Source organism: Onychomys torridus, chromosome 1 (genome assembly GCF_903995425.1).
Source record: "Onychomys torridus chromosome 1, mOncTor1.1, whole genome shotgun sequence".
Classification (NCBI taxonomy): Eukaryota; Metazoa; Chordata; class Mammalia; order Rodentia; family Cricetidae; genus Onychomys; species Onychomys torridus.
Genome location: NC_050443.1, coordinates 719012 through 730623, shown reverse-complemented (window position 1 = coordinate 730623; position 11612 = coordinate 719012). Strand labels below are relative to the sequence as shown.

The 11612-nt window shown below is 48.1% G+C and overlaps 2 protein-coding genes across 3 annotated transcripts; one reads left to right on the top strand and one right to left on the bottom strand.

The window, feature by feature from the left end:
• Window positions 1-24: 24 nt before the first annotated feature.
• Window positions 25-2465, bottom strand: Ndufa3 (NADH:ubiquinone oxidoreductase subunit A3). The gene is made up of 4 exons (XM_036197559.1): window positions 2383-2465; window positions 2078-2152; window positions 493-570; window positions 25-184 (listed from the first exon to the last, which is right to left on the bottom strand). Exons 1-4 carry the CDS (start codon window positions 2390-2392, stop codon window positions 93-95), a joined length of 255 nt encoding a protein of 84 aa, XP_036053452.1. The 5' UTR covers window positions 2393-2465; the 3' UTR covers window positions 25-92.
• A 416-nt stretch (window positions 2466-2881) lies between these two features.
• On the top strand, window positions 2882-8777 carry Oscar (osteoclast associated Ig-like receptor). Of its 2 annotated transcripts, XM_036197475.1 has the most exons (6): window positions 2882-3248; window positions 3612-3740; window positions 4259-4291; window positions 7268-7567; window positions 7811-8092; window positions 8265-8777. In XM_036197475.1, the coding sequence occupies exons 2-6, from the start codon at window positions 3704-3706 to the stop codon at window positions 8414-8416; spliced, it is 804 nt and encodes a 267-aa protein (XP_036053368.1). In that variant the 5' UTR covers window positions 2882-3248; window positions 3612-3703; the 3' UTR covers window positions 8417-8777. The 2 variants fall into 2 exon arrangements, with proteins under 2 accessions (XP_036053368.1, XP_036053377.1); XM_036197484.1 differs by lacking the exon at window positions 2882-3248 and having other exon boundaries at window positions 3370-3740; window positions 7424-7567.
• Window positions 8778-11612: the final 2835 nt, after the last annotated feature.

Genomic DNA, 11612 nt, shown 5'->3' with positions numbered 1-11612 from the left:
ACAAACTCACCAGGGAAAAGACTGTACAGCTGTTTCTCACATTTTTATTGGGGGGCAACATGGAAGGAGGCCTCTTCCATCAGCAGGAGTATTCACAGGTTCTTAAGCCATTCCAGACTTGGGCCCTGAGGGTCCTGGGGGTGGCTGGGCACATCCGGCATGTTCCCATTATCTCGAACAGGCACTGTGAAATAGAAGGATGAGCGACTGAGATCGCAGATCTCCAGGGTCCTGGAGAGAAGAGCTAGTCTGTCTCTATATTCACAGACAGTATTGGACGCCAGGTGAGAAAGAGGAGAGTAGGGCCAGAGATTCAGCAGAGGTAGCCAAATGAGGGAGATCTCTCTAACAGGACAGAGCAACAGAGACCAGAAATCTGGAGCGAGAAACTCAAAGCACGTTAAGTTAAAAGTACAAAGAACATCCAAAATGCCGCAGGGACTCTCCCACACAGCTGTTCCTACCCCGCCCCCAGCACAGGTCTCTGCTCACCTGGGTAGATGTAGGGTGTGGCCTTGTTGATCATGCCAGAATACTTGGTATAGGGGCTGATTATGGGCATAATTATAGCTGTGGAGAAAGGCATACATGTGAGATCCAAGGATGAAGTGGCTCTCGAGGGGTGGGGAAAGGGTAGAAACAGCCCTGGCAAAGGGGAGCAGGAAGAGCCAGCACAACCAGGAGGACCCTTCATGGGTCCTTCAGCACTCCACCATCCCCACTTATCACAGATCAGTGTAAATCTTGAGAGTGGGGAGTAGCAGAGAGGTTGGAGCCTAGTACTCAAGAACACATGAGGCCCAAAGGCTGGTCACAAGTTGACAGCTTTTGGATTAGCCCATGTGGGCTGTAGCCAGGAGTCTTCGGGAGTGGAGATGGGTATATAACAGGACTTTTTTTTTTCGAGACAGGGTTTCTCTGTGTAGTTTTGGTGCCTGTCCTGGGTCTCGCTCTGTAGACCAGGCAAGCCTCAAACTCACAGAGATCCGCTTGGCTCTGCCTCCTGAGTGCTGGGATTAAAGTGCACCACCACTGCCTGGCAACAGAAATGTTAATAGACCAGGGTTGCTGACACAAACTCATGTAGCTTCTGTGGGCATTCCCACACATGTGGCATACAGAAACACATATATACATAAATCTATCTTTAAAATGTGGAGAAATGGCTCATCAGTTAAGAGCACTTGCTGATCTTCCAGAGGACTTGAGTTCAATTCCCAGCAGCCATGTTCACTAGCTCACAACTGCCCTCTGCCCTCTCTGGCCTCCACAGGCACACACACACTTTTAAACAAAGATTTGCTTGTGCCTGTAATAAAACTTGACAAGCCAAGGCAGACTGCTGTGAGTTTGAGGCCAGCTTGGGCTAAATGGTGTGTCACTTATATTTAAAAACAAACAAACTGAAAAGGTAAAAATAAAATCAGTTCTAGAAAGTATTTAACCTTGGAGTTGTGAGAGAGCTCAGCAAGTCAAAGGACCTACTGCCAAGGCTGACAACCTGAGTTCAACCCCTGAGACTCCCAGAGTGGGGGAACTGACTCCAGCAAGTTGGCCTCTGACCTCCACAACCGACTGGTGATAGTCACACACACAAATGTAATCAGCGTGCCTCAAATAACTATCTTAACACTTTCTACATTAAATCTATTCTAGGTCTTTGAAGTCGGGCTGGTGGGGGGTTCTAGAACTTCATTATCACACTCCGGGGCAGCGACACTGACAATAACTATGGGACTGTGATAACTACCAAACCACAGGTCTCACCCCAGCCCTTCGTTATCAGAATTTGCTTAACAGGTCACCTCCCAGGGCTTTCAGTGCATCTGAACTGTGAACAGCCCTGTCCCGAGGCAGGTTCTTCAGCAGAGAGGCTTGCTGGGAGATCTGCCTACGACGGACCTCGGCACCTCGAAGTCAAAGTACAAGCGAGGCTGTCTTGCGTTGGTGTGTAGGGTGGTGAGGAAAGGAGGCTACGGTAATGTCGGCACAGAACGGGCAAGGGGGATGCAGGATGAGCTGTGGAAGGCTGATGTCCTCAGGGTGGAGGATGCACATTTGCTCCTGCAGCACTCACCGAGACCCCAGACGGAGAAGGACACCACCAGTACCGGCTCGTTCGCCCAGGCGTTCTTGAGGAAGGCGGAGATTCCTAGAGAGGTGGGAGAAGAGTCACCCTTGGGGGCTGCTGCGGTGACCTCTAGCCCTCTCCTGCCACTCCTACTCTGCAAGAGCACCCTCGTGACCGCCGCGCCCCTCTTCTGGGACGGATCCCACCGCGCCCCCAGAGCTCTGCTGAGCCTCAGTCACGCGTCAGCCCACGGCTCCCTGGGACCTATCTGAGCCCCCAGCACCTCTCCCGGTAAGCAAGCCGGTACTTACTCCCGGCCATCTTGGTCTTGGAGGCGACCAGGGCGCGGAGCTCACTGGGAGTTGTGGTCCCTTCCTTTGCGCAAAGCTCCGCCCCCTGGGCTGCGTCTTTCCGAGTAGAAGTAGCGGAGTAGGAAGGTGAGGGCGATGGGAGTTGTAGTTCCCGAGCGAGGCTTAGCCGACGCTTTAAACTTTGCGGAGACCCTTGGCCGCAAAGATTTAAACCACAAGGACTTTGCACACCTGCTGGTCTCAACTTTTTCTTTTAGCTTAAAAAAAAAAAAAAAAGCATCAAAATAACCTGGAGTTCTGCAAGAAAGTCCACTTCACAATGAGGTCACATCTAGACAGCCCCTCATTCTGGAAGTTCTAAATTGATACCAAATAGATTAAGGACTTGTTTTGTTTGTTTTTCGAGACAGGGTTTCTCTGTGTGTAGCTCTGGCTATCCTGGAACTCACTCAGCAGACCAGGCTGGTTTTGAACTCACAGAGCTCCACCTGCCTCTGTGTTGGGATTAAGGGTGTGCACCACCACCACCACCCGGCAGATTAAGGATTTTCTGTGCTTTAAATTGCGAGCGTGCAGCTCACAGCATTTTTTTCCCCGCCCCTCAGTCTCGCTGGAGATTGAAACCAGAACAGGCTAGACTACCCATCTCCCACTGAACCTCGTCCCTAGGCTGTAGCTGGTGGATTTTAGGCAAGTCCTTTACCGTTGACTGTCACATTTTCGCGCCGTCTTTAATTTTTATTTTGAGCCACCGTTTCCTTAACCGTGCACATCACTGAAAAAAAAAAAAGTTATCGGCTTGAGTCAGCGAGACCCGGGACTGTGAGGCACTGATGGAATCTGAGCCTTCTCTTTTCACCAGCATAGTATGTATTGTGCACCAAGGATCTCTCTCCCTTTCCTCCTTTTTGTTTTGTTTTGTTTTTCCCTCCTTCTCTCTCTCTCTCTCTCTCTCTCTCTCTCTCTCTCTCTCTCTCTCTCTCTCTCTCTCCTCTCCTCTCCTCTCCTCTCCTCTCCTCTCCTCTCCTCTCACCACTGGGGCTAGAACACACTGGGCAAGCAGTCTACAACACCCTTAGCTACAACATCCCCAGCTCTCCTCCCCTACATTAATGGAATTAATGAGTACTGGAGGCTGTGACTATTCCTCCTGCAACTTTTTCCAAGACAACGCGGCAATGACACGGTTACCCAGTGGCCTCCACCTGACTCCTCTCTTCCCTAAACAGGGCTCTCGCATGGCTTTCTGGTGCTGCTTCATTTCCTCAGAGGATAGGAGGCAGGGCCAGCCTTTTCCCCAGCTCCACGGAGAGTGCCGGCCATGGTCCTGTCGCTGATCCTCCAGCTGTTGACTCTCTGTGAGCTGTCCCTCCCCTGTGTGTGGGTGGGTCCTTGGCTGGGCTGAGAGCTGTATCTCATTATCTGGAATTCAACATCCAGTTTAGAAAAAAGAGTCAGGACTGGTACCCAGATACTGGAGTCCTAAATGGGGGAAGACAGACTGCTGGGTCTGGGGTGAGCATAGATTTCTCTGGATCTCCAGGCAGGAGGAAAGTAAGTGATATCTAGGGTCAAGGAATATACTCAGTTCTCGTGACAGTTGGGCAGGACTCCTGCACTGGAAAGAGGAGGGCATCCAGACTTCCAAACCCCAAGAGGGAAAGCAGAGGCCCGTCCTCTTAGGTCAGACCACTGGCTTCTTAAGTACCTGGGGAATGGAAGTCTAGAGTTTTGCTGGATCCTAAAGAAGACAGGGATAGGACTCTTATTTCCCAGAGGAAAAAGAAACTGTGTAATCAGATTCCAGGGCTTCCAGTGAGGGAAGACTGGTAGTCACAAAGGGCTTTGGAAAGAGCTGGCTCCTAACCTTCTGCAGGGCCTGTGTGTCATGGGGACTTCACACCAACAGGTGAGTGGCGGACTCCAAGTGCTCTCCTTGATGCTACTCACAACCCCATCTCCACCAAATCATTTTCTTTGGATGCCCAGCTTCACCCCAGATTTCCTCATTCCCCTTTCCTCCTCCTCCTCCTCCTCCTCCTCCTCCTCCTCCTCTTCCTCCTCCTCCTCCTCTTCTCTCCCTTCTCCCTCTTTCCATCCTTTCATTTCCCCTAACTCCCTTGTTCCTTTTCTTTCTTCTTTTTCTCCTGTCTCCTTCCCCCACCTCCCTCCTTCTCCCCTCCCTCTCCTCCCTCTTCCATTCCTTTCCTCCTTGGCCTCTTCCCTTCCCTCTCTTCTCCCTTCTCTTCCCTCCATCCCTTTAGTGACCATTAGAGGTGAGTATTTTGTCTGTATGCATGTATGTGCACCACATCCATGTCTGGTGCTGGCAGAGTTAGCTGAGGATCCTGTGGAACTGGAGTTACAGGAGGTTATGAGCCACCATGTGGTGCAGAGAATCAAGCCCCGGCCTTTTGCAAAAGCAGCAAGTACTCTTAACTGCTGAGTCATCTGTCCCCTGATTTTAATTATTATTATTTATTATTATTATTATTATTATTATTATTATTATTTTCTTTTTTTCTTTCTGGTCTTTTTGAGACAGGATTTCTTTGTGTAGCCCTGGCTGTCCTGGAACTCACTCTGTAGACCAGGCTGGCCTTGAACTTACAGAGAGCTGCCTGCCTCTGCCTCCTAAATGCTGGGACTAAAGGTGTGCGCAGCCGCCGCTGCTGCCACCACCTCCACCACTGGCTGTTACTTTAAATGATACAGCTAATGGGTACTCATTGTTATAAAGACTCTGTTATTACCAAAAGATATAACAATCTTCCTCTTCCCCTTCCTATGTTCCTGAAACAAGCTTCAGATCCCACAAAAAGCTTTCCATGCATTCATACACATCACGCATTTACACACTTCCCCCTTTTCTTGCCAGATCAAAATTGGTATTTCATGACCCTTTCTGCTCTGGGTATTAAATGCTAAACTTAACAATTTGTCTTGGAGATATTTCCCAATCATTACAGTTATTTTTACATTTTAAATTTATTTATGAAATTTAAATTTATTATGAAATAAATATTTATTTATTTATGCCTGTGTATGGTGAGGCAGTGGAATTATTGGATCATTAACCATGTTACGTTTTTGTTGTTTGGATATGTACTAGGGATGGTTTGAAACTATGGTCTTGTACGTAGTGGGCTAGTACTTTGTCACCGGGCAACATTCCCAGTCCCCCAACGAGCATTCTAGAGAGATGTTCTACCACTGAGCCACACCCCCTAGCCCTCACTGAGGAATGGTTACATGTACCCCACTGTTTTATCACCTATTTAAGAAAGAGATTTACTTTTTTTTTAAAATTATGTGTATGTGTTTGTGTCTGTGTGAGAGTATATGTACATGAGTGCAGGTGCCTGCAGAGGCCAGAGATGTCAAGATCCCCCTGGAGCTAGAGTTACAAGGAGTAATAAGTTGCCTAGTGTAGGTTCTAGAAGCCAAACCCTTGTCCTCTGCAAGAGCAGTAAGCACTCTTAACTGTTGGGTCATCTCTTCAGCTCGCTATTCTATGACCTGTTGAAGACCCACCTGTCAACATTGTTATAGCAAAGATTAAGCTGGGGAACATGTTCAAACCGTAGCTACCTGTAGTGAGGTGTGGTGGTGCAGGGCTGTCAGCCTAGCCCTTGGAAACTGAGGCAGGATTACAAGTTTGAAGCCTGCCTGTACCACTAGTGAACTCTAGAACAAACTGGGCTACACAGTGAGACTTTGTCTCAAAACAAACAAATGAACAACAACAACAACAAAACCCCACAGTATAGTAAGACCAAAAAAAAAACCAAAGTAACCATTTCTGGTATTCTCTTTTGCAACCATGCTTTAAAATTGCAGAGAAGGGCTTGGGAATTTAGTTTGATTGGTAGATTGCTTGCCCACCCGGCCCCAGTACTGCATAGATGGGGAGGGGAGGTGGTGGTCCTGATGGTGGCTCATGCTTATAACCCAGAAGAAGCAGAAGTTCAAGGTCATTCTTCTCTACATAGCAAGTTCAAGGCTTGCCAAGGTTACACAAGATCTGTCTCAAAAAAATATATATATATGGAGGAGGTTTGAGGCTATATCTTAGTGGTAGAGTGAGTGATTACCCACAATGCATAAGGCCCTGGGTTCACTTCTGGGCACAAACAAATAACTACAGGGAAAAGCTATAGTCAAACTTTCCTTTGGGCCACCAGCTCACAAATAAGGACACAGACACTTATTATTAATTATAAAAGCTTGGCCACTAGCTTAGGCTTGTCCCACTTGCTCTTATGACTTAAATTAACCCGTATTTTCTATTAATCTATGTTCTACCATGTGGCTTTTACCTTTCTCCCATTTTCTGTGTCCTACTCTTCCATGTCTTAATGGTGCCCCACTTTTCTTCTTCCCAGAGTCCTCTCTGTCCCCAGAAGTCCCATCTACCCTCTTTCTGCCTAGCCATTGGCCATGCAGCTCTTTATTAAACCAATCGGAAGGTGCCTTGGCAAAGACACATCTTCACAGTGTAAACAAATATTCCACAACAGAAAACTCAAAATTAGAAGTGGGCATGGTGGTGCAGACCTTTAATCCCAGCACTCAGAAGGCAGAGGCAGAGGATCTCTGTGAATTCTAGGCCAGCCTTGTCTACAGAGCAAGTTCCAGTACATCTAGGGCTGCTGCACAGAGAAACCCTTCTTCAAAAACAAAACAAACAAAAAAAAGCTCAAAGTTAGAGTTTACTCCTGTGATTTTCAGCTAGTTTGGGCCAGTTGTAATTGTACTCCAAGCCCTCCTCTCCTTTATAGTGATCTAAGATCAATAGAGATCGGTGTCTGTCCAACTTCTTCTAAGTCTCCTGGGGCTGCTGGGATGGAGGGTCCGGAGGACCCAAGCACTTTTCTTTATTAAGCTCCCCCAGCCTCAAACCCCAAGCCCTGGCTGGGGGCTCATCCTGCTGCAGTTGTGACTCCAGGAGTCAACGTGACTTTGAGGTGCCGTGCACCCCAACCTGCCTGGCGGTTTGCACTCTTCAGAACTGGTGATGTTACCCCCCTGTTCTTCCGAGATATGTCCACCGAGTTGGCTGAATTCTTCCTGGAGGAAGTGTCTCTGGCCCAGGGAGGCAGTTATTACTGCCGCTATCGCAGGACAGACTGGCGACCGGGTGTCTGGTCCCAGTCCAGCAATGTCTTAGAACTGCTGGTGACAGGTGAGATCCGGGAGGAATGGGAGAAGGGCACAGGAATGAGCTTAAGGTGGAGGATGGATGTGGCGGGGAAGCGGGACACACGGAGAGAGATGATAGGGAGGTAGATTAAGAGATTCTTGAACATATGGGAAGAGGGGGGTGAGATTGGGGGATGGGAAGAGAGGCAGAACAGAAGGGAGGAGGAAGAGGGGGACGGAGAGACAGATAAGCCTGCCTACTTAAAACCTTGCCTGTGTTCCACAGATCAGCTGCCCAGACCAACACTGGTTGCATTGCCTGGGCCTGTGGTAGCTCCGGGAGCCAACATAAGCCTGCGCTGTGCAGGCCGCATGCCAGGCATGAGTTTTGCGCTGTACCGCGTGGGAGTGGCGACCCCTCTGCAGTACATCGACTCCGTGTATCCCTGGGCTGACTTCCCTCTGATGGGCGCCCATGCTCCGGGCACCTACAGTTGTTATTACCACACACCATCTGCTCCCTATGTGCTGTCACAGCGCAGCCCGCCACTGGTCATCAGTTCCGAAGGTGAGGTGCTCTGGGCCTTCTTCAGACCCAAGGGTCCAGGGACATCAACCCCATTCAATTTAGAGACTTGGGAGTTGAGTCTACAACTCCATCTGTGTGTCAGATATGCAGAAGAGGATCATGGCTCTGGGATATGGGACCAACACCCTGTCTCCCTCTCTTTGGCCCATAGGTTCTGGCTCCTCGGACTATACTCAGGGAAACCTCATTCGTTTGGGAGTGGCCGGGCTGGTCCTCATCTGCTTGGGCATCTTAGTTACTTTTGACTGGCATAGCAGCAACTCTGCTTTTGGTGGCCTCCTGCCTCAGCAAAACTGGGTGTAGGCATGTGGGATGAGAAGATACTGTCTGGAGATGGACAGAGAAGCCGGGATCATTGGTGATTAGCAGCCGGGGAACACTCCAGGCGTCCAGACTCCACTAGATTAACCACCTTCACCCTTTTGCACGATAGCTTCCTGCTGGGTCCTCTCCTAGACCTCTCAGGGGAGTGGACAACACTACCATATTTTCTTTGATTGTAAAATGGTTTAATACCACATTATTAGGGTTGTTGAAGGATTAAAAGTCGTGACTGGCCTGTGGTAAATGATGTTCAGTTAATGTTAGTGACTTTATCCTATCTTGAAAACCCCTTCCCTTTTGATTCCCCAGGGTCCAGGGGAGCTTTGCTACACAGGAAAAAAAAAAATCTATGTACACTATATTCTTATGTCTATTAACTTTATTCCTCAAAGACAAAATTCTATCAATTCAGCAATAGGTCCACCAGGCATTCAAGGTAGGAATAATTCTAGACATACCAACCTCTATATCCATCTACTTGATGTCTCTGGGAAGTAAAGTAAAATCCTGTCTCCATAACTACAGTTCTGTCCAGTTCCCCAGCTCATAGTCCTGCTAACAACTAACTCCTATGCTTCCAGCCTCATCTTCGTCCTCTGTACCCTCTTTCTCCATCTCTGCTGCTCTCTACTCCTGGCACTCAGAAAACTCTGCTCAAGATCTGTTTACCCTCTATAGAACCTCTGTCATCCTCTCTTCTCTCTTGCCACACTGTTCTGTATCTGTCTACAGAAAATGCCTGCCTTTTCTTTCCCTGGGCAAGTGGTTCCCTGCCTCCTCAGGAATGTTGTTTTACCTCTTACCTTGATATGCAAAAACCTCTTTTGTTCTCAGTCAAAATGCTCTGGGGAACCACTAGGCCTCCTCAAGGCAGGGGATGGTCTGAGCTTCATTAGCACAGGAAACAAAGCTAGGCATCTCCCTCCAGCTTGTCTCCTAAGCTCAAGGGGGCAGTTAGTAACTTAGGTTCAGCAGGTCTGGGGAGCAGAACTGTTTACCAATTGGTCTGTGCACGTAAGGATTTCATAGTAGAAGACAGCTGGAATATTAAAGGCTGGGTAACACCAAATATTCATAAGTGGCTTTGCCTTTTGACAGACCCTTGGCTGGTCAAAGTTCAGTTTTAATACACAGCTGAATCTCTGTGATATATTCTTGCGGCCCACAAGACTTCACCTTTCATGTCTCCTCCCTCCCATACCCCTTTACCCCCTCCCCTTCTTTTTCTTTTTTCTGGCTTTGCTGTGAGCATAGATTCAGTCTACCACACTTTGAAAACAATTATATATATATACATACATAGTCAGAACTTTTCCTGTGTCCTACCTGGTCCCACAGCCACTCTGTCCCAAGTAAACACACAGAGGTTTATGTTAATTACAAACTGTCTGGCCATGGCCTATGGCTCAGGCAGCCTATTCCTATAAATCTACGTGTTGCTACATGGCCGTGGCTTTACTGGTCTGCTGGCCACTCTTCCCCAGACTCTGTCTTTCTCTTTCCTGTCTCTCTCCTTGGATTTCCTGCCTGCCTCTAAGCTGCATTGCCATAGGCCAAAGCAACTTATTTATTAACCAATGGGAACAACATATATTCACAGTGTACAGAAAGACATCCCATAGCTTACATACATTATATATTGGTTTTTCCAGCCAAGGTTTCTCTGTGTAACTTTGGCTGTCCTTTGTTGACCAGGCTGGCCTCGAACTCAGAGATTCACCTGCCTCTGCCTCCTGAGTGGCATGTGCCACCACCACTTGGCTGCTATAATTATATATATTATATTATATATTTTCTATATTTATATGTTATCTATTTTAAGGGGTGACACACATGTGTGGAGATGAGAAGATAACTTTCAGGAGCTGATTTTCTCTGTCCACCCCTTGGGTCCCAGGGTTTGAACTCAGGCTGTCAGGCTTAGCGGCAAGCATGTTACCAATTGAACCATCAGGCTGGCCCCTGGCAATTTATTTATTTATTTTTTTACGTGTATAAATGTTTTAACGGCATGTATGTTTGTGTATCACTTGTAGGCATAGCTCCCCAAAGAGGTCAGAAGAGGGCATATGATGATCCCCTGGAACTGGAACTACAGATTGGTGTGAGCCACGATGTGGGTGCTGGGAGCTAAACCAAGGTCATCTAGAAGAGAAGCCAGCACTATTAACTGCTAAGCCATCTCTCCAGGCTCCCAAATTTGAAGGATTAAAATCCTAATTTTTCTCCCAATGTTTTGGTTTTTTGCTCTTTAGCACAGGGCACTGAACCCATGCCCTTGTACATGCTTAGCAAGTACTTTACCCCTGAGGTACAATCCCAGGCCCCTGGCAAACTTAAGTAAAAATCAAGAGTTAAGTTTTGGTGTTTTAGAAACAGTCTCATTCTATAAAAATAGCCTGAACTTGCAGAAATGATCCTGCCTCAGCCTCTTGAGTGCCAGAATAACAGGTATGAGCCACCTTACCCAGCTGGAAAACTCTTTTTGAAGGGTGTTTACTGTATTGGAATTTAAAATAAGGTTGGTTTTTTTTTTTCCCCATGCAGTAGACCCCTTTGTCCATATATTTTTATGTGCAGGCATTCATTGCAAAGAATCTTTGGTCTGGTTTGAGGCTCCTGGTCTCTGCTACACCATTGATGCTGGGCCCTCACTGAGACTCTTCCTGGACATTCTGTTGCTGCCCTGTGTCCTGGAGATCCTGTAGCCCTGGGTCCACAAGACCACCCCCACGCCCATGCTCCAGCAGATCACAGATGGCGTGGGTGTGGGGGTGAGCTAACACATAACCCTGGTTCTGGGCCTGGGTAGTTGCAGGGTTGGTCAGCCCTACCAGCTCTCTCCTGTCTTCACCGCCAGGGTGAGCTCTCCAGCACTGCCCTGGGCATTTCTCTGGCTTTCACATCCTCGGGCGGTTCTCCCACACCTACACCTTCAGGGCCAGCTCAGTAGCAACACAGCAGTGCTGTCCAGGTGAGGTTGAGGGCCACTCTCCTGGTGCTGCAGCTGATGAGGGGCAGGGACGGCTCTTTCCACCCCAGGGCCAGCTCTTCTATCTGCCTCAGATATTGATGGGCTGGGGTTAGGGGGAGCATCTCTTCCCACGCCACATGAGAGTTGTACAATAAGGTTTTGTGTTTTAATTATGCTACCCTTACACTGGATTAGGAGGTA

What these genes read in the sequence shown, in the direction of transcription:
- Ndufa3 (XM_036197559.1), bottom strand. An exon ending in CTTCTCCGTCTGGGGTCTCG is followed by an intron (nt 571 to 2,077) that starts GTGAGTGCTGCA and finishes CTTTCTCCACAG; the next exon opens with CTATAATTATGCCCATAATC. An exon ending in CACACCCTACATCTACCCAG is followed by an intron (nt 185 to 492) that starts GTGAGCAGAGAC and finishes TCTATTTCACAG; the next exon opens with TGCCTGTTCGAGATAATGGG.
- Oscar (XM_036197475.1), top strand. Translation starts at nt 3,704, where the DNA reads ATGGTCCTGTCGCTGATCCTCCAGCTGTTGACTCTCT. An exon ending in CCTCCAGCTGTTGACTCTCT is followed by an intron (nt 3,741 to 4,258) that starts GTGAGCTGTCCC and finishes AACCTTCTGCAG; the next exon opens with GGCCTGTGTGTCATGGGGAC. An exon ending in CTTAGAACTGCTGGTGACAG is followed by an intron (nt 7,568 to 7,810) that starts GTGAGATCCGGG and finishes TGTGTTCCACAG; the next exon opens with ATCAGCTGCCCAGACCAACA.